The sequence below is a fragment of the Nothobranchius furzeri genome, chromosome 11 (genome assembly GCF_043380555.1).
Source record: "Nothobranchius furzeri strain GRZ-AD chromosome 11, NfurGRZ-RIMD1, whole genome shotgun sequence".
NCBI lineage: Eukaryota > Metazoa > Chordata > Actinopteri > Cyprinodontiformes > Nothobranchiidae > Nothobranchius > Nothobranchius furzeri.
In genome coordinates, this window is record NC_091751.1 from 37,102,628 (window position 1) to 37,129,983 (window position 27,356).

The 27,356-nt window shown below is 41.5% G+C and overlaps 1 protein-coding gene across 2 annotated transcripts in view; it reads left to right on the top strand.

The window, feature by feature from the left end:
• LOC107383419 (receptor-type tyrosine-protein phosphatase N2) overlaps positions 1-27,356 on the top strand; it is a 246,856-nt gene that overhangs the window by 26,560 nt on the left and 192,940 nt on the right. Inside the window, exons 1-5 of one of the 2 annotated variants that reach the window (XM_054743480.2) lie at positions 11,771-11,789; positions 19,574-19,687; positions 24,833-24,944; positions 25,456-25,600; positions 26,678-26,960. In XM_054743480.2, coding sequence (XP_054599455.2) covers positions 19,579-19,687; positions 24,833-24,944; positions 25,456-25,600; positions 26,678-26,960 — 649 coding nt within the window. In that variant the 5' untranslated portion in view covers positions 11,771-11,789; positions 19,574-19,578. Of the gene's footprint in view, positions 1-11,770; positions 11,790-19,573; positions 19,688-24,832; positions 24,945-25,455; positions 25,601-26,677; positions 26,961-27,356 lie in introns of those variants that run through there. The other variant, XM_054743475.2, reaches the window with a different exon arrangement.

Genomic DNA, 27,356 nt, shown 5'->3' on the forward strand with positions numbered 1-27,356 from the left:
GATTCATGTTTGCAAGCAGGATTAATCATCATTACTTTCTGCACAAAGTCCTTTTTTCTGTTAAATAAATTAAAGTTTTAGTTTTATATGTAAAATATAGAGTTTGTGTGCACAATGTGTGTGTGTGTGTTTTTGTCTTGAGAAGATGCTCAGAATGATTTGTTGTGTTTGATATTTACACACACACGCACGCACGCACGCACGCACACACACACACACACACACACACACACACACACACACACACACACACACACACACACACACACACACACTGTGTTTCCTCCTGCTGCAGCAGCTCTGGGGAGGAAACTCCTGCTGAGAACTGACCTGAAATCTAAGAAGCCTCACAACTCTAAAACTGTTCTAGAATAAATATTCATGCATCTTTAATTATCGGGAGGTTTGTTAGTGGCTTAAATTTGTGGTCTCTGGTTCATATTCTGTTGCTTCTTGGTCTCTCTTTAGTTTTGAGCAAATGCTGATCAGCAGGGTTTCTTGCTTTCCTGTGATGAATAGAAGTCCCTGATCAGCAACCCTGCAGGATCTGGGACGACTTTAGAGCAAACAGAGATTAAAGGAAACTAAAACTTGTTGCACATGTGTGTTTGCTGTGAACTCTTGTCTTAGTGTCGTCGCCTCATCCTGGTGAACGACAACAACCCATGGTGATAAAATCACACTGGCTCTCTGTTGTGGCTGCTTCAGGTGACTTTTTGTTTGTTGCCTCCACGCGGTTTAGTCTCATCGTTTCATCATGTTGCAGAAACCGTTGGAACCTGAACAGAAAAGTCCGAACCAGTTCAAACTGTGACGCTGCTGGTCTGGCTGGGATCACAAGCTGTGAATATTTTCATGAGCTTTTTCTTCTCTGGCTGTTTAAAGCATGAATACAAAACGTGGTTACCAACGGGCTGAAATCTGAAGCGGGAAGGAACTCTTCCCTAAAAAAAAAAAAAGAGTAAAATCAAAGATTTGGATGTTATTCTTTGACTTTTGCTTTTTAAATCTATCAATTTTATTCTTGATTTTTTTCAGTTATAATCTCCAATATTTATTTTTATTTTAATCCATTTTCTATAGATAATTATGTTTCTGCATGATCATTTAATCTCTAAAGCTTTTTCATTCGTGTCACGAAGCATCCTGCAGGACTTTTTACCACTCAAAATCATTTAAAGCTATTTATCCTCTCAGTTCAACACTGAATCTGAGTTTCAGAAGATGGAGAGGCTCCCAGCAGAGGGGTCGTGTGAGGTGAAGCTGCTCCAGGGCTTCGCTGAGCTCCGCCTTCACGAGTGCGACCTGCGTCAGTCGCTGCTGTCAGGCTGCTCCTCGTCGGTGATGGCTCCATTCTATCACCGTAGCACCTGGGACTGCTGTTACATAAACAACACGGGTACCTGGATGCACTTGTGAGGAGTCTGTGTTTTACCTGAAGCAGGTAGAAAATTATTAATGAGAAGTTTTTAAAACTAAGACGTTTACACGTGTCTTCAAACGATGCCAGTTTGGAGTCACAGGCTGATGAATTCAGCAGCGTTACATAATCCACATCCAGATCTGCCTGAAGACACAACGTACCTGAACGTTCTCAGAAACACTCCGACAGAATCCATCAGCCCTGCTGGACCTCTGGTTATTGCTAATGACCCCAGAATGAACAAATCCAAAAGGACAAAGGGTCTGAACGGTGACATTTTCATCTGTTACAGCCAGGAAAACAGCTGGCTGCAGCTTTCTGCAGAAATCCTTCCGCCGTGTCTTCGTTTTTGCAATAAAAGTATTTAACCCTTTATAGGGCACTCCTTGAAGCAGTTTAATTTTTAAAATTTCAACCCCAGGGTGTTATTTTAGTCCATAACCAAAGTGTTTTTCTGTTGTGACAATTTTAAAAAATATTTATTTTTCAGAGAAAACGAAGTGATCAAATATGGACATTGGCCCTGTTCTGTTAAAGAAATTCCAAAATAAAACACATGAACAAGTTAAATAAACCTTATTTTTTAACATTATAGATTATTATAAGACACTTTAGAATAATGTAGATAATTGTAGAACATTATAACACTGTTCAAAAATACCCAATATATCACAAGTATTAAACAATATCAAGAGTCTGGGTGTCATCCTCGACTCCTCACTATCCTTCCAGTCCCACATAAACAATATTACCCGGTCTGCCTACTTCCATCTACGTAACATTAACCGCCTACGCCCCTCCCTCGCTACTCACTCGGTCGCCATTCTTGTCCACAGCCTCATCACTTCCCGTATTGACTACTGCAACGCTCTTCTCTTCGGTCTTCCTCACAAATCCCTCCATAAACTCCAACTTCTCCAGAACTCGGCAGCCCGCATCATTTCCAGAACTCCCTCCTTCCACCACATCACCCCTGTTCTTCATCAGCTCCACTGGCGCCCAGTCACTTCCAGAATCCAATTCAAAATTCTGCTATATACATTCAAAGCCATCCATAACCTAGCTCCACCGTAACTCTCAGACCTCCTTCATCCTTCAACCTCCACCCGTTCCCTCAGGTCCTCCTCCTCCATCCACCTCTCAGTCCCACCTTTCCGTCTGGTCACTATGGGGAGCAGGGCCTTCAGCCGCTCTGCTCCCCAGCTCTGGAACTCACTTCCTCCTGACCTCCGTAACATTGATTCCCTCACTCTCTTTAAAACCAGACTCAAAACTCACCTGTTCCGTCTAGCATTCCAATAATTACTCTCGTTGCTCCAATCTGTCTGTTTGTTTTATGCTGTTTTATCTTTTATTGTTGTGTATTTTATCTCTGTAAAGTGTCCTTGAGTGTTCAGAAAGGCGCTGTTGAAATAAAATGTATTATTATTATTATTAAATAGTTTCATTAAAACAGATTATTATGGAATATTTTAGAAAAGTTATTGAACAACAGATACTATTTCTGATCAACTGTAGAATACTATAATATTTTAGAATATTTTATATTTGAGGATCTGCCTCAATGTCATCTTCTAAAATGAAGTAAAGACAGCAGTTTGTGGTTTACGTAGACGATAAAAGTGTATCCGTGAACAGAGACTCTGAGGGGAAATCAGAAGTAAAAAGTCATTTACTGAAATCAGCTGCAGTTTTTTAATAATGTCTGATATCCTCTGCATCCTATCGAGCTCTGCTGGGTTTAATTTTCAGTCTCAGCGTGCAGCAGGATGTCTCCACAGAGATAAAGATGTCTTCTTGTTTTTTTTTGTTTTTTTACCAGGACTGCAAAATATATTTGAATAGAGGCGCTTCATACTTGGAGATTAAGAAAGTGTTTCATCTTGCAGTCAAAACATTCCCCTTGAGAGCACATGGGTTTGTGACTTCAGCTCAGATGGATGGGGTTTATCCCTCAACCCTGTCCGGATAAACTAAATGCGTTGGTGTTCAGAGCTCTGCTGCTAATGACTCGGCCCTCTCTGGGATATGATGGGTCTCATTAGGTCTGAGTGTTGGTTGCTGCAACAGGATGTGCTCAGGGTCTGCTGGTGACTGCTGGTCACCCATCTGAACGTTTCCAGTTGCTGCACAACTCGCTTTTTAAACTTTAGTGCATTTGTAGAAAACTGGCAACATTTTTAGTTGAAATGTGAATTTTGGTGGCTTTATTCTTTATTCACAGTGTTGGTTTTTCAGTTTACAAATGTTTTTGTAGCTGAACCAGAAACGTTCATCCTTCTGTTTCCCACCTTCCGCCTCCGATGTGAGTTTATCTGTTAGCAAAAGACCTCATGAACCACCTGATGACTGGAAACCATCAAAAAGTATCACTATAAACTTTTGGAGTCAGCCTACTTCACCATGGCTGCCACAGCCTAAACCCAGCTTTGCTCTGGACATGAAGGTGGCGTTTAATAGTGAGATCAAGCGTGATTTCACCAGCTAGGAGAAAGACGTGTGTATCCAAAATGTCTGGTTTATTTTTTGTTTTTACCTCCAACAGGGAGGTCATGTTATATCTACTGTAATTCTTTAAGCAGTAGGAAATCTGTATGTCTTATTTTGAAATTTTGCATATGCTGGTCCTGTGTTTGACTTCCTGTCTGGCCCCATCTGACCTGCAGAGCTTGACGCGTTCTGGAAGTGTAGCACAGAAAGTAGACCATGGGGCAAATTTAGCGGAGCAACGTGCCACTGCGCTTCTCGGACGCATCGATATGCACCTCCGCTCCCGGTGGAAGCAAACCCATCAACACAAAAGGCGGCCATTAGCCAAGAGTCAGCTCCATCACATCCATCTAGTGCCACACGTGAAGCAACATGATGAAAAACTTTAGCAGCATGTGTTCTTCTGTGAAGCGCTCGTGGATCGCTGGAGGTTTCCCTCTTGCCTTCAGTCAGGAAAGGCAACACGTGAAAGGCATTCATTCAAGCATCTAAACAAGTTTCTGCAACATTAAGTTCTGGTTCAGAGAGAACATGAGGGAACAAGGGGAGAAGCAGCATCTTTTTATTATCATCATCCTGAGAGTAATCTGAGTATTTCCTCCGACCGTCAGCAGGAGATGGTTTTATGGACAGAAATCTGTGGTTTGAACTTGTCACGGATGAACGATTCATCAGTGTGTGATTAGACACCAAAACAGTGAGTCATCCAAGTGATGATGTCATTGGTTCAAGCGATGTGACTACATCCTCAACATGCTTTTTCCTACAAAAGGAAGGATGTAAACAAATGTTTTGTTTACTAGAATAGGCAGCTACGTGAGTTTTTCTGTTTTATCGTCAGCTCTGTGTTGAAGTCTAGGTGTTGATTGGGTCCCATGGCTTCACTTTTAGATCCATAATGGAGTTCAGCTACAGAGATTAGGCTTCCTCAGCATGGAGACGATGATTTCCATCACAGGAACTGGTTTCCTGTCATGCTTTAATTGGTTTAGTTGGGATGCTGCTCCTGCGACCCAGACCCGGATAAGCGGAGGAAGACGAAGATGAAGTTTTAATTGGTTGGAAAAGCTGGAGGACTGCTTCAGTCAGCTAGAGACAAATATTAATAATAATCTGAACGTCTGTATCAATCACCAACAATCAGAATTTATTTGTTGTTCCTTCAGTTCACCTCATTTAGCGCCGTCGCCCACACATTTAGAAATTTCTCACGTGCATTTAGCAGGCTGTCTCTGCACCAGACTGATTTAGCACATTTGAAGCTAACAGATGGCACTTTTGCACCAGAAAGCACCTCCTGCACATCTGCATCCACTCTGTGCACTTAGTGGTTCAAAAACAACATAATCACAGCACCTTCATTTGGTGCAGCAGCTGCAGTGTGCTATTGAAAATGTGTGCTTTCGAAACCCTCCTCTAGCCTGGCAAGCCATCCTATATATGTGAATATATACTTTGCAAATCAAGAATTTGGTCTAGTTCACTAGGCAAACCCTCCGCTGCTGTTTGGTTGGAGTCTGCAGACTTGGTCCTTTATGATGCTGATGGTGAGTCCATCCCAGTTCGGTTTCGTGGTCATTAAGGTCGTGGTGTAAGGTTGTCTCTGGTAGTGTTTAAAGTTTGTAGCAACACAAAGGCAACGTTTTGAGACATTCAGGAAACTATCATCCTAATGCTAATTGTTAGGGATTTTATCAATATATTTGATCAATAAACCCATTTCCTGCAGCTAGAGAGAGAAAAGGAGACAATGAGGCAGACATACAACCAAATCATGATTTGTGGCAAGTGCGCAGGGCAAATGCCCCGAACATCTGGTCAGGGAGTTTATTTATACAAAAAGATAAGAGAGGAATGGGAGTGGATCATATGTGTGAGAGAGAGTGAGTGTGTGTGTGTGTGTGTGTGTGTGTGTGTGTGTGGTTGTGTGTGTGTTTGTGTGTGTGAATGCTTTCAGGACATTCAGTTAATAGAATAGTTAATAGGACTACAGTAATGAAATATAAAATTTCCATAACATAATGCTAACAGAATGCTATTGTTGTGCATGCACAACTCCGTAGGATGCTGGCCTAAAATTTTTCTTCAGGCAGTGGTTTTCTGTAAAAGTAAAACCTGTTGGGGACAGAGGCACAAAGCCGGTCTTTAAACACGGATGTGTCGTGTGTGCATCTGGGTCTAGTAAAGAAACAGATGTGCAGGGTGGACATTAATACTTCCTTTAAAACTGGAACAACCACATGTTGCTTATTTTATGACTTTTTGCTCCAGCAAGTTCATTTATTTCTGTGCAACATAAACATGGCCATTATTGTTTGACTGTTACTTTTAGGCTGCTGCTGTGTTATTTTTTGGCTTAAACACTTTTGTGAAAAAGTTGTTTTGAAAGAATCTTTAGAGGTAAAAACCAGAAAGGGACATCTGTCTCCATCTACGCAGGCACCCATGTGACAAAGGAAGGTGTTCTGTTTCACCCCGTCCGCTCTGCGTTGTCTTGATTAGCTACGAGGGACAAAAAGGATGGGGGTTGTCATAGCAACAGGCATGAGGAGCAGGGGCTCCTTGTGTTTTGGCTCTGAAACATAACTGACATCATTGTCACCTCAGCAGAAGAGCCGTCTGGGCTGAAGATGAGGCCGGTGTTGTTTTTTCATCCTGAAGGGTTTTATTCAACATTTCTAAGGATTTCATGTGACGCCGGTTTTTGATGAATAAACCTAAAATCTCCTCTCATTGGTCGGTTTTGTTGTTGTTCATCAGACGTTTGTGGTTTAATCATATCTGCTCAAAAGCCTTGGATCATTTCAACAGGAAATTCGAATACGGGTGTACTCTGACACTATTGCTGCTGCTAAAACCCAACTTGTGTTCTGCTTCTGGAAATCTGCTGTCAGAGCAGGAAATGTGTCTTTAGGAAGACATAACAGCTGATTACTCAGTCTTACTGGAGCTAAAAATCCAGATTTACATCTTTTAAGCAGTTTTCTTTGGTTATTTTTAAATAGTTGTTGCAATAGAAATGGGAGCAAAATGTATTTTGAAAAGAAAGAAAGAAAATCTTCTTTTATAAGGCGCCTCTCAGATAAAAACCATGAGGCACTTTTTGACTGTTTACTGGAAACTAAAAACCTGGAAATCCAGTTAAGAACATTCTGAGACTCAGGATCAGGGGAAAGGAAGGATCCACAACCCAAAGAAACTAATCTGAATGACTCAAAACTTTTGCACATGACAGGGAACGGACTCATGAACCAAACCTGGACCTGGCTGGTGGAACAAAAGCTCCAAAGGTTTTCGTCTCTCCAGGTTGTCATGTAAAAGGCCTGCTTACCTTTTGACCATTTCAGGTTTGATTTTTATGGTTTTAGTGAATAAAACCAAAACTTTTCCGGTGACATGGTTTAGTCCACAATCTAGTTATGATCATTTATAACCAACATCTTAATCTAAAGGTTTAAACCTTGATTAGCTTTAATAAAGTAAACCCAAACTGCCAGTTAGTCAGCATCAACATTTCTCTTGCTCACCACTAGAGGGAGGTGTAGAACCACGAGTCCTTGATTTACCTCAGTTTGAGGAAATAGATGAAAAGCTGAAAATAGCCAAAGAAATCCGGGAAACATGGACAGCTGAGAGAGAAAAGCATTTCCTGTATGTCAGTCAAAGCAGCGGAGGACACATGAAGCTAGATTTAGTTGATCTGGTGGAGCGATCGTCCACGAAGGATGAGCTTCTGCGTCCCTTCGAGGAGACGAACCCATTAAGCTGCTTCTTACTGTCACTGCTGGATGTTTCCTAACTCTGAGACTTTGTTGAAACTCTGATTGCATCCAAACCTTTGAAATTCTCCAAACCCGAGCTAAGTGGTGAAAAACAGAGGTTTATTATTTCAGAAATATTCAGCATCATCCATCCATCCTAATGGAGTTTTCTGAGAATAGCCTTGTGAGCCCGTCATCTGATCCATAAATCAGAGGATGTTTATCTCCAAACCGTCAGGTAGCTAACCGGGACTACTGGAACAGACCTGACATGCACCAGAATAATTATGAAGGATAATAAAACATGTTCTCTTCTGTGAACAAACGATTCAGTGGGGACTTTATTTTTAGGATATGAAGAGTATTTTTGGCATCTACATGTGTCTGCGTTGCATGATGCTGTTGGGGTTCAAGCATTTAATCTGGAGGTTTCTACCAGTTTTAGGTTATGTAAAATATAACTTTCCCCTCAGTTTTCCTCCTGGTGTTCTCGTGCACGTCTTTATGGCCATTTGTCTCCTTGGTCTAATTTCTAAACTGCAGAATCTGCTTCCATTGAAGCACCAGAGGGTAATTACGGCGATTAGAGCATCTGTCATGGAGACACAAGCGGGTTTCTAGGAAAGGAAACATGACGCTTAGATGTGTTTAAATAGGAAATGAAAATGAAAACAAAAATATAAACTAACCCTAACCCTTTTCCATAACTCATCAATTGATTATTTTAGAACTGAACTGTAAGATTTTAGGATTTTATGACATTTTTCAAATTAAAAACTGATTTAAAGCAAAATATTGATGCAGAAATCATAATTTTTATTTACTCAGCAAATTTAACTGAACTGTTGAAGATCTGAACAAAAGCATCAGATTAATACCTTTCATGCAACCTTGTGTATTTTCAAAGTTTTGTCCTTATTTTTAGCCTTTTGCATCAAAGTGTTTAGTTCACTCCAGACGGTGATCGTGGATCAATAAATGCTGCTTTTAAAACAACTTCAGGTATCGATCGGATCCATATGAGAGCTCAGAAATATGTGAAGTCAAATCTAATAATGGACAACTAACAAAAAGACATGAAGAGGGCAGAAGGACTTTTGGTACGAGGGACAAGATGAAACTAAACCCAACTTTATTATTAGGTTAGTTAGAAAAATGCTCATTTCTGACTCAGGGTTTTCAGATTTAATATTTTATTTCTGACACGACTAATTGGAAATGATTTGTATGTATTTAGCAGACGCTTTTGTCCAGAGCAACTTAAAAGTGTTAAGGAAGCCAGCAGGTCGCCCTTGAGGAAAACAACAAACACTAATCTGAAATAGAAAACTTATGCAGGTCAAATTTTATAACCAAATGTACCGTATTTATTTGATTTTACTTATTAATAACTTTATTGTATTTATGAAGATAAAAATCCCTCTAAATCGACAGTGCATGTAACATCGGCCTGTTGCCACCAGAGGGCGTATGATCTAATATGTTTGTTGCGCTGTAGCTAGCTGCTAATGATTTCTGCTTAAGCTCGCTTGTTTAAGACAATTAAGATCAATCTATTGAGTTTTAGTAGTCAACATAGTTTGTGTGAGCCTAGAGGGCAGATTTAGATTGGCCATGGAGTGCGTGAAGGAACCATGCATGTCAGTATGCCATTGTGAAGAAGAAGAAAATATCATTTCTATAGCGCCTCTCAAGATAAAAATCATGAGGCGCTTCACAAAAACAAAAAATATAAAAGTTGTAAAAATATAAAAAAACTTTTCAAAAATGTTTTAAAATATATTTTAAATGAGCAAAAATAAGCAATTGTGATTTAAAAGAAAAAATGTTAAGAAAGAGAGAGTGAATAGGAAAGAGGGAAATCAGTGGATCCTGAGGAAGGTGGAATAGGTGGGGAGAGCAGAATAGAGAGAGAGTGGTGATGAAGGTCATACAAAAGCCAGCTTGAACAAGTGAGTCTTCAGCTGCTTTTTGAAGGAGACCACTGAGTCCACTGATCTCAGGCTCAGGGGGAGAGAGGTCCAGAGTCTGGGGGCCACAGCAGCAAATGATCTGTCACCTTTGGTCTTTAGCCTGGTGCTGCACAACCAGTAAGCTTTGATCACTGGACCTCAGGGACCTGCTGGGGGTGTAGGGACTAAGAAGATCACCAATGTAAGATGGTGCTTGTCCATGTAAGGCCCTATAGACCAGAACCAGGATCTTGAAATGAACCCTGAAGTTGACTGGCAGCCAGTGAAGCTGGAGGAGAAGCGGGGTGATGTGGGTGTGTTTGGAGGACTTGGTCAGAAGCCGAGCACAGGCATTCTGAACCACCTGTAGACGGTTCAGGGAGGTTCTGCTCAGACACGTGAAAAGAGAGTTACAGTAGTCTAAGCGTGAGGAGATGAAGGTGTGGATAACTGTCTCAAGTTCAGAGCGGGACAGAATGGGACTCAGCTTAGCAATGCTCCTGAGAACAGTGGATCCTTGTTCCTGTGGCGGCGCGCAGCCGCAGCTCGCGGTTCTGGGAGAACCGGGCATGGCCGTCCCATCAACAGCAGGTGGAGCTCACCTAGGGATGGGCGATATGGCAAAAAAAGAATATCACAATTTTTACAATATTTTATCACGATTTCGATTTTATCACAATTTTTTATCCATGAATAGCATAACTTCAATTGCGCATTAAAGAAGAGAAACATTGAATAAATAAACATTTATTCATATTAGGGATAATCAGCACAGTGCTAACACACTTATATTTTAAACTCACACCAGAGATGATAAAAGCCCTGAGAGAAACAATTACAAAAATCAGTTTTTCTCGTTTTTCAAGTAACTTAACATAAATTAAAATCGTAAACATATTTAAAGTGCAAACATGTCAATTACAAACGTATTGTGCAAACATTAACTTGTTCAAAATACTATGTAGCTCCCAGTTGCTCATGTAGTGGATAGTTAAGCTCAAATACGGCTCTGATGTGCGGCTGGACCAGAGATCGCTTGTGGTAGCAAAAAACTGCGCATTCTGAATATTTTCTGCAACTCTCACTTTGCATTCAGCGTACATGCGTGGAATAGCTGTGTTCGAAAAATACTTGCGGCTGGAAAACTCGTAGCGCGGATCCAAAGTTTTTATCATTTTCTTAAATCCCTCTCCTACTGTTCGCACGGGACACAAATCTTTAACCAAGTGGTACGTCACTGCATCTGTCACGCTGTTCCAACGTCTGCTGTCTCTGTCGTAAGGAGTGAGTTTTGTGAGTGTTTCTGTTAGCGTTTGCTGCCTGGAAGAAGCACTAGCCGCTGCAGCCACAGGCTTTTTAGCTTTAGCTGCCAGCTGGCTCTCGTATTGTTTGGGATGCTTTCTTTTCAAGTGATTAAACAAGTTTGTGGTGTTGCCGTCCTTGCCTTGACGCTCTCCTTGCAAACTTTGCAAATGACGTTTCACTGCTCTTTGTCATCTGGTGAAAAACCAAACCAGTTCCATATAATGGATAGGGATGGGTACCTTTGACATTTGAATCGATCCGGTACTAATTCCCGGTACCTACGAATCGATACCGGTACTTAACGGTACCAATTTTCGATACTTTTGAGTGTTTCATATTTTAATTCTCTTTTATAATTAAATATATATTTTTCTCAATATATAACAATATATGATAAATATCACGATAAATAACATTCAACTGTTTGTATTTTAACATCGTCCTTGTAGTTTTATAAGCTGATAATTAAACTGAAGCAAACATATTTACTGTGAACTAAATTTACTGTGTATCTTCATTCCTTTGGCCGTCTTTGTTCATTTGATTTTTCCTACTGGGAAGTTAGAATTTCCGAGGAGAAAGCGAACGCACCATTAGCTGATAACAATGGTGGCAATGGAAGCTAACATATCAAGCTAATGTTATCTTTAACAGTTAATTTAACTGCTGGAGCAGATTAAAACGATGATGCCTCACACTTAGATAGTTGTTGCTGGTTTCATCTTCACCCAATCACCCGTCGCATTTAGTAAAGTGAAGCCAAACTTTAGAGCGCGTTCATGTTCATCTAGTCGGAAATTCGGAGTTCCGAGGAGAAAGCGAACGCACCATTAGCGAAACGGAAGCTAACATATCAAGGTAATGTTATCTTAAACATTTTATTTACCTACCAGAGCAGATTAAGATGAGGATGTCTCACTTAGATCGTTGTCTGTCGCTAGTTTCATCACCCAGTTACCCATCACATTTAGTGAAGTGGACCCAAGCGTTAGCGTGCGCTCTTCTTTCTACCATGCTGCTCTGTTTACAACTCGCTCGCAGGGACCGACGACTTAACGCTCTTGCGTATGCGCAGCTTTCTTGGCAAGTTCTCATTATAAAGGACGGGTACCGAAACGAGGCACCGTTTGAAATTACGTGAATCGGTGCTCGGTCGGTACTATAGAAAAGGCGTTCCTCTTCGGAACGAAAACCTCGTTGTCACTCTCAGCTGCGGCCGAAGCCATGTTTGTTCACACACAGGTGAAAACAAGCGAGGCGCTAATATATTACTATGACTCACTCTGATTGGTTAAGGGTCAAACTAAGGCGTGTCATTTGCCTGGGGTAAGTTCCCTTTTCATTCAGAGGCAGAAATTCAACAGCAGAGCTGTGAATCGTGATAAAAAGGTCTCTCAAAAATGACAGACCGTCAGATGTGTAGATCGTAAAACGGTCTAAAATCGTCATATCGCCCAGCCCTAAGCTCACCGCTCTGCCCATCTCACAACCAGAGCAGGAAAAAGCAGGATTATACAGATGGGATTCTGTGTGAAATAAGCCAGTTAAATTATTATTTAAGTGTTGTTTGTGTGCATGTTGTTCAGTAGCTAATGCTATCATTAATATCATCTGTTTTTTTCATAAGCCCTACACACTGTGCGTGATGTGCGTTTGGGGAACGCAGGCTCTGGTTTAGCATGAGAGATTGGAGGAGTGGCGTGAGAGCGTGTGAAGAGGGTCAAATGCGTGTGTTTCACTCTCAGTGCGTGATAGTTAGCAGCCCTGTACATATGCTGTTAGTGCTAATTTAAAAACCGCAGAAATGGTGGGATGTTTTATTTTGAAACGACAGGAAGTTTTGTCTCGTTCAGCTTTATGAAAGCTAGCTGTAACACAGTTTCTGTCCACCAGAGGGCGGAAAAACCCCAACTGAAGGATGGAGTTCTCGTGTTCCTAATTGCTGACATATCAGTTGGATGACAACTGAAGAGACCCAGCTGTGAGACAAGAGTCAGAATAAAGTTGCAGCTAAACTTAGTTTTTTTTTGTTAGATATGAACGTTTGTGTTATTTTCCTTCACCGGGACCTCTCCTCTCCTTTTCCTGATCATCTGCAGCCTCTAGCACACCCAGATCACTCTCCTCCAGAGACGTTCCGCTCAGACTTTATGTTCTAGTGTTCAGTGTAACGTGTTTGCCTGGTGGTGGAAGGTCTTTTCTCCTCAGTCCTGGAGGAAGACATGCTGGTCTTTCAGGTGAACAGATAACACATACATGCTGTATTTAAATGGGTAGAAGATGCAAACCTTTTATTTTTAAACCTCCGTAAATACCCTTTTATGTCCACGCCAAGAAAGAATTTGAGGCTACAATATTATGTAAGGTAATAAAAAATGTACAAAATTAAACTTAATAATGTTTAATCTATTTCCAGTTTTGCCTTTTTTATTAGAATAGTTTTATTTGAGTAGTTTTGGTCCCAGTTAAGTTGAGTTCACCTTTCAATAACATATAGGGACTAAAATCTTTAGCAAAAATTGGGTGACCTGCTGATTAAAGCACTGCATTAGCCTTTTGTTTAAAAATCCTCAAAATAGTTAAAAACATTGAAGTTGCTATCATTCTCCCCGCTCAGTGATGCACCCACTGACAAGCCGACTCTGATCATTGGCAGCTCCATAGTCAGAAACGTGGCATTAGAGACTCCAGCAACCATAGTTAAATGTTTACCTGGGGCCAGAGCGGGCGACATTAAATCTTACCTGAAACTGCTGGCTAAGGATAAGCGTAAATACAGTAAGATTGTTATTCACGCTGGCGGTAACGACACCCGGTTACGCCAATCGGAGTTCACTAAAATTAATGTTGCTTTGGTGTGTAAGTTTGCCAAAACAATGCCGGACTCCGTAATTTTCTCTGGTCCCCTACCTGATCGGACCAGTGACGACATGTTTAGCCGCCTGCTGTCCTTCAACCATTGGCTGTCTAGGTGGTGTCCTGAAAACAGCGTGGTGTAGTGTAATGGTTTATGGCTCTTTTATGAACGATGAACCATTCTACATAATAATCTGGAATATTAATTTAAAAAAAATTAATAACCAAATTTATAGAGATAAGAAGACTCAAAGATTGTTTTCATCGATAAACTGATGATCATATCCAGTAGTCTGTGTTTCAGTTCAATGAAAAGACAAGTTTGAAATTTAAGAGTTTTAATTCTTCAATTTAAACTAACGATTTGAAATGACAATCATAGGAAACAATCAACATTGGCAACCTTCTTGGACAATCTTTAACAGGTGATATTTTAAGCTTGCACAAATAGACCTTGTGTTGGATGTGCTAAGATTGAGGATGATACAATTATGGATGCGTGCATGCAGGTGTCTGAGATTGCTTCAGGGAGAGAAAAGGTGTCTGAGTGAAAAATGATGGTTTTAATTAAACTTTAGTTCTTATTAGGAAACCAGCATCAGAACGCTATCTATCGTGTTCTGCCTCACCGTACTTAGGACCCCCTTTAGATCCGGACCCCAGAGGATGTGTTATCCAGAAGACACCTGGGCTGGCAGGGAAGACCTAGGTGTGTGGCGGTCCAGTCCCGGGTTGACCTCGGTACACGTTGCTGAAGCGTTCGGCAGATGCGCTTTCTCAAGTTTAAATTAACTCAGAAATCAAAGACTCTGGGACGAGTCTGCGTTAGCGGTTGCATTTCAGCTATTCTGTCTGGCTTGACAGAAATAGCGTGGGGGGAGAAAAGAGCCGGCAGGGCTCCTTTCTCCGTGGTGTTTGTTCCCGCACGTCCGCTCTCTTTCGTTCTCAATCTCGTTCTGAACTGGACTTACCAAAACCACTTCTCTTCCCAAAGCAAACTTGTTGTGCGTCAGAGCAAATGTGTTTTGGAGTTACTGTGAATCCAGACCTGTGTGAGCGAGTGTGAAGGTCATCGCTAAACATCTTTAAAACATTGTTTAATTAATTATACTGATTCATTATAAATCATTATGATTACCCAAAGCATAATAATCATTCATTTGATTAAAATACATTTATAATGAGCAAAGTGATAAAATGATTATTTAGCATTAATAAACAAAGAAAGCGTAAGACTCTTTATTATGACTAGATTGTTTAAGAATTCCTTCTTCTGGAGATGCAGGTGTTAGATGTTGTGGCTTTCTTCAGACTTGCTGTCGGCTCAGGTCTTAATCTGTGGGTGAAAGTTGCTGCGTGACCAAGCTTTGACCCAGCCGGGCAAATACGACCTTTGGCACAGAAAAACCCATACTTCCTCACGTTACAGTGGGCTACATTGATAATTGGAAAACATTTTGGGGAAAACCTGGTCTGATGCGAAGAGACGGCATCCAACCCTCTTTGGATGGAGCAGCTCTTCTTTCTAGGAACATGGCCAGTTTTATTAGTCCTCCATGATAACCCAGGGTCCAGACCAGGAAGCAGAGTCGCAGTTTAACACACCCCTCTGCATCTTCTGTACTGTTACCCACCCACTACCCCATAGAGACAGTGTCCTGCCCACGGCCAAAATCACACAGATTAAATATCAGGCTTAATAAAGCAAATCATGAAAATCTCATAAATATTAGAACAAATTCAACTGAGCAGAAAATTTGAAAAATTAAATGCGGGTTATTGAACATTAGATCCATTTTTTCTAAGACTTTGTTAGTTAATGACTTGATTTGTGTTAATCAGATTTCTTAGCTCTCTCTCACAGAATCCTGGCTGCAGCAAGAGGACTATGTTAGTTTAAACGAGTCGACTCCTTCAAATTATTTAAATCATCATATTGCTCGAAGTACAGGGTGAGGAGGAGGAGTAGCAACCATTTTTCATTTGGACTTATTAATCAGTCCCTTACCAATTAATATCTACAGTTCGTCGAACATCTTATTCTTAGTTTTCCTAATCCAGATTGCAAAACTGTAAAACCACTCTCGTTTGTAGTTTTATATCGTCCACCAGGCCCTTACTCTGAGTTTGTGGATCAGATCTCAGATTTTTTTATCTGATTTGGTGCAAAATACTGATAAGGTCATTATAGTGGGGGATTTTAATATTCATGTGGACATTGAAAATGATAGCCTCAATGTAGCCTTTAGTAACATCTTAGACTCAATTGGTTTTACTCAAAGAATACATAGCTCCACCCACTCCTGCCATCATATATTAGACCTTGTGCTGACTTATGGCATAGAGTGTGAGGAAATAACGATCTTTCCACATAATCCAGTCCTCTCGGACCACTTTCTGATAACCTTTGAGTTTTTTGTAACTGAGTTCTCGAGACATGAAAGTAAATTTCACTATAGTCGGTCTCTATCTGACAACGCTGTTGCATCTTTTAAATCAACTGTTCCATCTTTACTGTCCTCAGCATCTCAGAGGCATGTAGCAGAGGGCAATATTTTCATTTCTAGCCCCTCACAAATGGATGCATTAGTTCATCATGTTAATTCCTCTTTACGTGTGGCATTAGATGATGTTGCCCCTTTAAAAAAGAAGGTAATTAGGGACAGGAAGTTGGCGCCCTGGTTTAATTCTCATTTACGAGCCTTAAAACAAAACTCTAGAAAATTGGAGAGAACATGGCGCTCTGCGCACCATGAGGAGGCCTACCTATCCTGGAAAAATAGTCTTGTGCTTTATAAAAATAAGCTTCGACAAACTAGAACTGCTTATTTCTCAGCGTTAATTGAGGAGAATAAGAATAATCCTAAATTTCATTTCAGTACAGTTGCCAAACTTACACAGAATCATAGCTCTGAGCCATCTATTCCCTTAGCCCTCAGCAGCAATGACTTAATGGGATTTTTCACCAGTAAAATTAATTCTATTAGAAACAAAATCTTTAGCATCCTCCCTAATGCGATTTCTTCTTCCTCAGTAAGTGAGGCAGCATCAGAGGTAACTGTAGAACCTAATCTGTGTTTGAACCGTTTTGATCCATTTGAGCTTTCAGAGTTATCAAAAATATTAGCTTCATCTAAACCTTCAACTTGCATTTTAGATCCAATCCCAACCAAATTATTTAAAGATGCATTTCCTTTGGTTACTGCCCCCATTCTAGATATAATCAATCTATCCTTAGTAAATGGGTATGTACCACAGGATTTTAAGGTTGCTGTAATCAAACCTTCACTTAAGAAGCCTTCTCTGGATCCAGATGACCCAATGAATTATAGACCAATATCTAACCTTCCATTTTTATCCAAAGTCCTGGAGAAAATAGTGGCCATCCAAGTATATGAGCATTTAAACACTAATGCTCTGTTTGAGGAATTTCAGTCTGGTTTTAGAGAGTATCACAGCACTGAAATTGCCTTAATGAGTGTGACAAATGATATTCTCATGGCCTCAGATAAGAATCTTGTGTCTGTTCTAGTCTTGTTAGATCTCAGTGCTGCCTTTGACACAGTAGATCACAATGTTCTTGTAGAAAGACTTGAACATGTTGTAAGGATCAAAGGAACAGCGCTAGGCTGGTTTAAATCCTACCTGTCAGATAGATTTCATTTTATAAATGTACATGACAAATCTTCTTTATACTCCAGGGTTACTCATGGAGTACCACAGGGTTCAGTGCTTGGACCAATTCTTTTTACTATATATATGCTCCCAATTGGTAAAATCATTAGACAGCATGGGATAAACTTTCACTGTTATGCTGACGATACTCGGTTATATTTATCCATTAACCCTGATGAACCAAATCGGTTAGGTAGATTATAGGCTTGTCTTGAGGACATAAAAATTAGATGACTCTAAACTTTTTGCTTTTAAACCAAGACAAGACGGAAGTTCTCATCTTTGGACCAGAAATCCAGAAAAGGAAATTGCTTAGTCTATCACCTGACCTGAGTGGCATTACATTAATCTCCGAAAACAAAGTAAGGAACCTTGGTGTTATCTTTGACCAGGACATGTCATTCAAATCCCAAGTTAAACAGTTTTGTAGGATTTCCTTTTTCCACATTCGGAATATTGCTAAGATTAGAAGCATCCTTTCCAGGAGTGATGCTGAAAAACTAGTTCATGCATTTATTACATCAAGACTGGATTACTGTAATTTATTACTCTCAGGAAGTCCACAGAATGTAGTTAATTGTCTTCAGCTTGTCCAAAATGCTGCAGCTAAAGTTCTGATGAGAATTACAAAGAGAGATCATATCTCTCCTGTTTTAGCTTCCCTACACTGGCTACCTGTTAAATTTGGAATAGATTTTAAGATCCTCCTTCTGACATATAAAGCTCTTAATAATCAAGCTCCATCGTACTTCAGTGATCTGATTGTTCCATACGTTCCTAACCGAGCACTTCGCTCTCAGACTGCAGGTTTACTGGTGGTTCCCAGAATATCTAAAATTAGGATGGGAGGCAGATCTGTAATTTATCAGGCTCCTCTCCTGTGGAACCAGCTCCCAGCCTTAGTCCGTGAGGCAGACACCTTGTCTACTTTTAAGACCAGGCTTAAAACATTTTTATTTGATAGGGCCTATGGTTAAAATCTGATGTTAGCTTAGATCTGGACAAGTGGGGGAGTAGAGGGAGGTGGATTGTACAGTCGGTAAAGACGGCTCTCCCTTGCCCTGCCTCCAACATGCCTCCATCTAAATAGGATAGATTATCCAGAGTTATTTCTGTAGTTATGCTGCTATAGGCTTAGACTGCTGGAGGATACACTGACCACTTTTCACACTCTACTACTTTCTTCTACAATATTCTCTTTAACTGTATTATTTCCTGCTATTTCAGCTGTTAACTTTATTTTTTCTCTAAGTGTTTTTCTCCCCAGAAGAAGCTACAACGATGTTCTGCTGAGCTGTGGTGGCCTCATGGAGGGGGCCATCGTCTAGCACACTGCTGCTAACCACTTAAACTTTCTCCCTCTCCTGATAATAACTTTTTGCTTTCCTTGACACGTTGGATGTGCTACTACTAGTTTACCCGTTTAATTATAGATTCACTAGGATAAATACAATAAAGTTTATCTCTCGCCAAATAGAATATTTACTAAGCAATCACGGTGTAACCATGGACACATTGCTTGGTGTGTGTGTGTGTGTGTGTGTGTGTGTGTGTGTGTGTGTGTGTGTGTGTGTGTGTGTGTGTGTGTGTGTGTGTGTGTGTGTGTGTGTGTGGGTGGGTGTGTGTGTGTGTGTGTGTGTGTGTGTGTGTGTGCTCTGTCTTCTCGATCCCCAGTGAGTCATGGTGGATGGCTGCTTATACTGAGCCAGGATCCTCTGGAGGTTTCTTCCTGTTAAAAGGGAGTTTTCCTCTCCACAGTCGCTATATGCTTGCTTAGTATGAGGATTGCTGTAAAGTCACTGACACTAGTCAGTGACTTGATGCAATTTGCTGGGTTCCTTATATAGGAAACATTTTTCTGATTGGCTTAATGAACTGACCTGGATTGTAATGTTTATTATGTGAAGTGCCTTGAGATGACTCTTGTTGTGATTTGGCGCTATATAAATAAAATTGAATTGAATTGAATTAAACCTTCAGCTGCAACAGGTAACTAAACCCCCAGTAGTCCTGCCATTTTGGGAGCATCGGCCGCATCTTTACTAAAGTTAATCTTTAATGACGTGTGTGTGTTATGCTGAAATGAAGCGTGTCTCTATTTGTGTCTGCAGATGGGATGTTTGGGAAGTGTCACTCTGTTCCAGTGAAGGACGTTTACACCTACGATGTGTCTCCATCTGTGGTGCAACGCTTCAGGATTCTGCTGGAGAAGCTGTCCAATAGAGGTACTGACACACACACACACACACACACACACACACACACACACACACACACACACACACACACACACACACACACACACACACACACACACACACACACACACACACACAAGGAGAAGTGTTAATTAGGGCGGATCTGTCAGCTTGATCTGAGTTTCTAGTCCAACAGCTGATGACACGAGGAGACGTGTCTCTACCCAGAAATGAAGCTCTATGGAAAATGTTGAGACCAGCTGACATCTCACCTGGTGTTACTGGTCAGTCTGGAGGGAGAAATAAAGTGATATGTAGGCAGATTTATTTTCTTAGAGGGCAAAGTGGATTATGTAATCACTTTTAATTATGTAAAAAAACACAATTCTAATTATGAGCAAAAGATACAAAAAGAAACGGACAAAACTGTGATAAGAAATGTTCATTTATGTGAATTTTACATTTGTTTTCATTGCAGAACAGTAGTTTTATTTTATGTATTTTAAAATTAGTAACGTTATAGAATAAAGGCTGATCCATTTAGCTAATATTACCTTCAGGTGTTTATCCTGGACGACTCTAACAAACAAAAGTTACCTACTGGAAGGTTTCTAAAGTGGTGTTGTGTAAACGAGCAATTAGAAATGGTTCTTTTTCCATTCGTTCGTTTAAAATATTATTTATTTTTTACTATTTTTTATTTTGTCCTTTAAACCACAGAAATTTACAAGAAACTTTAGTGTTTATCTGATTAAAAAGGCTTAAGTAATTATGATTAAACATTTACTCAATAATTGAGTTGCCTTCTTACCAAATTGTCCTTTTATTTACTTCTCTGCGGCGAGGTAGATAAAAACATAAAAAATATAAGTAGAAATAATCACAAAACTAAAATATTAGTTGAACAGAAGTGACAAGTTACAGTGAAGCCACTTTCAGGCAACCGCATTGGTGTCGGTTCCTGGTATCTGTAACTTTTTAGCATCCCTAACCTCGAGCGTACATGTCTCCAAGGTGTGGAGAGGCACTGCCCTGAAAAAACTGAAAGACAGATAAAAGGAGTTTATAGTGTGCCCGATAAGAGACTGGAAGCCAATGGAGCGTTGAACGTTGAACAAAAGAAGCTAAACAAGGTTTAAACTTCTAGAACTTTTTTTTACCGTGTTTGGTTGGCAGCTCAGACTGAGGTACGTTAGCCGGAGGCGCTAAAAATCTAAGTGGTTATCAGACTCAGGCCAGAGGTCAGTCCCGATTGAACAGACGAGTTACCACCTCGTCACGGTGGGGCACCACGTGTGTTAAAGCAATTGCAGTCTCAGAGATTCATCTCTTACTGTGTAGTCATTCGGCTTGTTTAGTCTGATCAGAACTAATCTCTGTTCCTCTTAGCTGAGGTTGTTTACAGAGTGGTCCATGACAGTAGGATGATGGAAGACTAACTCGGTGTGCACCGTTTAAGACTGAATTAAGAGTTTCCTGTATGAACACGAGAGGCTTTTATTACAGCAGCATTGCTGTAATAATGATGGTAACCATTAGGGGGAGCCAGAGGCTGCAGTAAGGCCCCACAACTGATGTTTCAGCCACTTTCATCATGCTCACTCCAACTTCACCGAGGAAAACAGAAGGCGGACGAAGAGTTAATTCTTTCATCTTTGAAACTGAAGCTCAGCTCGAGTTTTAGAAGTGTTTTTGTTTCTCAACTGCTTTTGTCTGATTTCACACACACCACTTCCCCTGGAGGGGTAACCGGTTACATTTGTACTCAGGAGAAGAGCTGGTGGGTTGTTTTAATCTTATTTAAAGGTAAAAGGTTTGTCTCAGAAGAGTAACACTGCTCATGAGATTTGTGACATTAAAAATCAACCCACAAATGTTGCAGCAGCATTTAAATAAAGGACAGAAAACCTAACTTGGCTTAAATAGGAATGAAATACATATAAATGTGGATTTATTCAACAAATCAAAGTTTAGGCATCTGAACGAAACTCGTTCTGTTGGGTTTTCAGGACTCATTTAATCAAAAACAAACGTTGTCACAAAACCTTTCTCCTTGTTTCAGAAGCATGAACGTAAGTTTCACCCCGAATGTTTTTAAGGAAAGACAGATGAATGGGTTATGTTTACTCTGAGCGTGACATGATTTTGTTTGGTGAAACATCTTTAGTGATACTTTATTTTTTTTTAAACAGGGAACCAACTAACTAACAGCAGCAGTTGCAGGAGGCTGCGGCCCCGTTGGACCAGCATCTGCAGAATCACAGCTTCCTGCCCTAGTTGGTTTAGTCGGGGAGGTGGCTTTGAGTCACTCTGAGTCTCCTGGCAGCAGCTCTGGCGTTTATTAACCTGTCGTGTCAGAAGCCTTCTGTTCGCCTGATGCCGGCTCCTGTTTTCCACCGCTGCTGCAGTTAAAAGCTGTTTTATGACTCTTTGATGGGAAAAGCTTTTCCCGACACGCTACATGGCTGTTGGAGAGGCCAGAGCCTGATTCCTAAATGTCAGAATGCTTTTAGTCGAGGTCTGAAGAACCGGTCCGGAGTCTGAAATGATCTTAATCAGGCTTTTCTGGTCTAACTGAATGATCTGCTTGGTTCCGGTTTACAGCTGATTTCATTTAGAAAAAGCTGATTAAAGGCTAAATTTTATAAATGTTCCTGATTGATTGTTTTTGCCCGTTTCACCTTTCGTTTCTCGTGTCCCGAGGAGATTAAAACGTGACCCGATTGGTTTGGTGTACAGATCAGGAAAACGTTAAAAGTTATTGTTTTCTTTGGTGTTCGTCTTGATGGAAACAGCGTTTTAGCCTCGGTTATATTTAACAATGATTTAAAAAGGCAAACAAAGGTAAGTGATGACCTGCAGAGAACCACCACCTCATGATGGAAATGTCAGACGTGAATTGGGACTATTTGACTGATAAAGACGTTACGTTGCTTTAAACCAAAATGGAATTGGTCAGATTTCTGACTTTTACTGACAAGGAAGCAAAAGTCGATCTCCAGTCGTTTTTCCAGGGATCAATAATGAGGTTAGAAAAAACTAGGAACACTTCCCGTCTGCACTTAGTTCATCTGGCCCGAATCAGTTCAGAATCGTGTTCATTAGTCGTTTTTTCCCGTGGTTCTGTTTCTTTTCACACAGAAAACAGCAAACAAAATGAGCCAGAGAACCAGTGATTGGTTAGATTCTCTGTGGGCGGAGCTATTGGGGCGTTCTGATCCTGGGCCAGTGGACCAATCGCTCTAAGCCTCCATCCTTGATCTGTTCATCAACAATTTGACCTCTTCAGTGTTTTTGTGCCAGAGCTGATAAATCCAGTCATCAGCTAGCTAGGAGCTACTGATGTTTGTGCGTCCTCCAACATCCAGAATGCAACAGTAACCTGGCTTTGGGAGGGCGTGATGCTCAAACGTGCAGCTTCATTGGTCAGATAAAGTTCACACCACAAACATAACCTCTAATGCAGTGGTAGGGACCCCTGGTCCTGGAGAGCCCCTGTCCAGCACGCTTTAGAGGTTTGTCTGCTTCAACACAGCTGATTCACCTGTTCAGCAGCTCATCAGGCTCTGCAGAAGCCTGTTAATCACCTGCTGATTAAAACCAGGTGTGCTGAAGCAGGGAAACATCTAAAACGTGCTGGATAGCTGCTCTCCAGGACCAGGGGTCCCTACCTCTGCTCCAACGGGTCTCGGTACGGTTCCTTCTGTCCAGTTTAGTGAGATTACAGAGTTCTGCACAAACGAACCATGCTGATCAGGAAGACGGACCCTGAGGCCACGTTCACAATCCACCCAAAAGGCCCAAATCCAACCTTTTAGCTCATTAGTGATTTTTTATTTGTTTATTTTTAACAGTTTTTTTTTTAATTTTGAAATCAGATTCAGGTCTCTTTCAGAATAGGGGTAGACCGATGTAGTGGTCCATATCGGCTATATAAACAAAGTTTACTTTACATATCGGCATCGGTATCGGCAATAGAAAAACCAAAATTGGTCAACCTCTGTTTCAGATCTGGTTCCAACTCAGAGATCAGCATTTCCAAAGTGGCCTCAGTCTGAACAGCCGGCTCACGCTTCGTTCCAACAAAGTGGTTTTAGAGCCTCTGGTGATAACTTATCAGCTGTTTCCATTTGTGATCAACCACAATCACCTGAATCCTGTCTGAGAAGAAGGTTGATGCTTGTTGATTGTTCAGCTGCATGTCGTTCTGATCAACCAGCACGTTTCCATCAGGATTCTTTATTCCAGGTAAAATGTCTCTCTTCCTTTGTGCCTTTTCTCCACCGTCAGTAGAAACGCTCTTTATTGTGCGTCCTCTGATGGACCCACATGTCGCCGCCTCACATCTGGAGTCACAGTCTGCGTTACTTAAATCCTTGAGTGGCGTCATCGCTCATCTGCTTCACGTTGTGCTTAGCGTGCTGCGGACATATTTCCGTTAACACTTTGTTCCGCTACCCCATCTGGCGCTGGCGCCCGCTCCTCTGTTCGGATGCCAGAAAGCAGTGTTTGGATGCGTGTTAAGCATCAGCAGCAGACGTGACCGCCCAAGCAGCTCGTCGAGCTCGTCCTTTAGCACACTCGCTGAAACGAGGCTCTTTCTTCTCCTCTGATGTTGATGCTCTTCACTTCCCAGTCCCACCGATGGACAGAGATGTCCTAGTGATGGTGATGCAAACGCACAGATCATCCAACACAAACAAACACAGGTGACTTGCGTCGTGTTAGAGGTGGATTTAGCCCCTAACAATGTTAACACCTGATGCTGAACTACGTTCAAGGAAATGTCTCTAAAATGAATTCTTGCGGTGGTCGTTAAAGGCTTTACTGAACTGTGGCGAGAGGATCAGAGGAAAGCCCGTTTCTGCTCTGAAACAGAAGACGCCTCCACGTGCTGCATTTCTCCATATTTCACAGCTCTTTGGGTGTATTTCTAACCCTGAAACTGGGTTGCATCTGGATTTTCTTAATTGTTTTTGCATGTTATGTTGGGGCTCGAAAGTGGTGTTGTTCAACTGGTCCTCGGGTCATTTCCTGCCCAGAAGTTGATCTAATCCAACGGGCAAACATCAGTAAAGATCACACAATCTTCCTCATCTGCCTCTAAACCGGCTGCTAGCATAGACTCGGATGCTCTGTGACACTTGATCCTAAACGTTTCTGATTTTGTAGGTTTGACCTGGGAAGATGACCCCACCCAGCAGCTTCTGTCCAGTGAGCTGTCCAAACTGAGGAGGATCCCGTACCAGCCCCAGCAGAAGGGACGCCTCTACAGCAGCAGCAGGTTATCACTCTGTCTGATGATGTTTGGGCTCTGATGGTCGTTTATGTCCTTTCTCAGTCAGCCTTGATGACCAGCAGCACTGAAACCTGTGATACATCCACAGCTTTAGTCACATGAAAGGTCTCGTTTCCTTTATTACTTGATGCCTTTTCATCACGAGAAAAAGGAACAACTATGCTTCCATAAGACCTGATCTAGACAACATCTCTTTGGAAAGGGAAAGAATAAAAATCCTAGCAGGAAAATGACAACGTTCCCGTTGTTACAAAAGAGGAATCGGATCAGGAGTTTATTTCTCTCTGGTTCTGTTGCAGGAACCCACTCACGGAGCAGCAGAAAGGTTATTATTATAACAAACATATAAAAAGTTGTTTCAGTCAGATAAAAAAAAGAGATTATTGAGAAAGAGAAGAAGTTGTTCTTTTTAAACCAAAGCTTTGAGTTTCACCAGCTGAGCTCGACATCTCCCTTCTGGCATCACAGCTTTATGGTCTTTGTTGTTCTTCTGCAGGCCGGTAGCCGAAGCCATGGACCCAGAGGACCAGAGGGTGAAGCCGGTGGAGGTGGAGCTCAACAGAAACCTGCAGATGTACCTCCAACGTTTGGGCCTCCTACCAAAAACCTCCTCCTCGTCTGGTCTGAAAAAGCCCGCAAAGGTGAGACTTTCTGTTTGTGATGTTTAGAATTAACCTTGTTTTTGTCTTTGCACTCTCACGTTTAAACGCAGAAAACACACACACACACACACACGCGCGCGCGCGCACACACACACACACACACACACACACACACTGCGATAACTAAAGGGTCTGGCCTGTGGGGAGTTCTTGTTGCTCTCTGTCAAACGTTTAGTCTGCACATGTTTACAACCTTTTAGAAACACCTGGATTTTCTCTCCTCTCCAGTCAGATCCAGACACAACCAGCTGATCACTGATGACATGTCTGCAGAGACCTCTGTACGGTTTGCACTCAGAGACTCTGACAGTGTGGTGCCTGCAGGCGGTGCTCTGGGAGTCGCTTTTCCCTCTTTGCTGGACGAGGGACGACTGGGATGATTTGTTTTATAATAATCTTTCTTTTTATGTGTGCATTCATAGACCCAGCCAGCTAATGCGTTTAAATTTAGTCATGAAGCTTTTTACATTTAATTTGTTCAAATGTTTTCTAAATCACAAAAGTAATGTTGAGCATCAGCTGTGGAGCAAAAGTAGGGATGTCCTGAATGTCATTTTTGGGAAAGGGATCTAAACATCAACGGGATCCATAAAATAGAGCTCTTTTTTTTCCACAGAGCTTATAAACGTGTTTATCTGATGGGTTAGGGTTTATAAAATATAAAACACACTTAGCTCTTGTTATTCCTGCTCATTAGCTCCTTTACTTATAATGACGTTCTGTTCTAAGCAGATTAATGGGATGAAAGCAGCCCAGTGGAGGTTTGGGGCTGCATCACAGCACTGCTAATGTAAAACAGGAAAAGTAAGTCAACAATTGAGATGCAGAGCTGAAAATTAGGGACAAATTTGCCTAAAGTCCAGAGAAAATCTCTGAGAAAACTTTGGAAAATCTGGAGAGTATTGAATTATTTTCAGAGTACAACAAGGTGGTTTGGGCCTTTAGAACAGAAATGTCCCTAAAGCTGAAAGTGTTTGTTTTGAGTCGAACTTCAACCATCCCTCCAGAGCCGTGTCCTTGACGCTGAAGTAATCTCCTCCTCTTTCATCCTTCCAGCTGCTGCAGAAAGCTGGACCTCCATCCAGCCAGCTCCTCACCACACAGGCTGACAGGGACCTTCTCCTCGGCGCCCTGAGGCGGTATCTCGCTGGGCATCTCTTCAGGCATGGTGGGAGGGTGAACCCCTCTGAGCAGGAGGCCCCCTCTCTGCGCCTCAGGCCTTTTTACAACAATGGGATAGAAAATCCTGGGCTCAAAAAGGAGACGTCCAAATCCAGACTTCTGAAGGCAGGAAGGATTCCTGGAGCTTCAGTCAAAGAGCCGCTCACATCTGTCGATGGTGAGTTTTAGTCAGGGAACTGTTCCTCAGAAGGTCTTGATACGGTAGTGTCACGTTGTGGGTGTGGAGATGATGGACCAAGTGTGGTGGAGCAGCTCAGGAGGCAAAGATGCAGGCTCGGATAAAGTAAAATGATTTTAATAACAGAGCGGGAACAGCAGGAACAAACACACCGCTGACAATTAACACAATGATCTGACAAAGACTGGTACAAGACGGGAGGTATAAATACACAGGGAAAATTAGGAACACATGGGCAGGTCAACGAGGGGCAGGTGAGAACAATAAGGACTAATCAGGGCAGGAGAGAGACACAGTCAGGAAGGCAGGGGCAGATCGTGACAGGTAGGAGGTTCTCTGTGGGTCATGCCTTCCTCTTGGTGGATCACCTCAGCC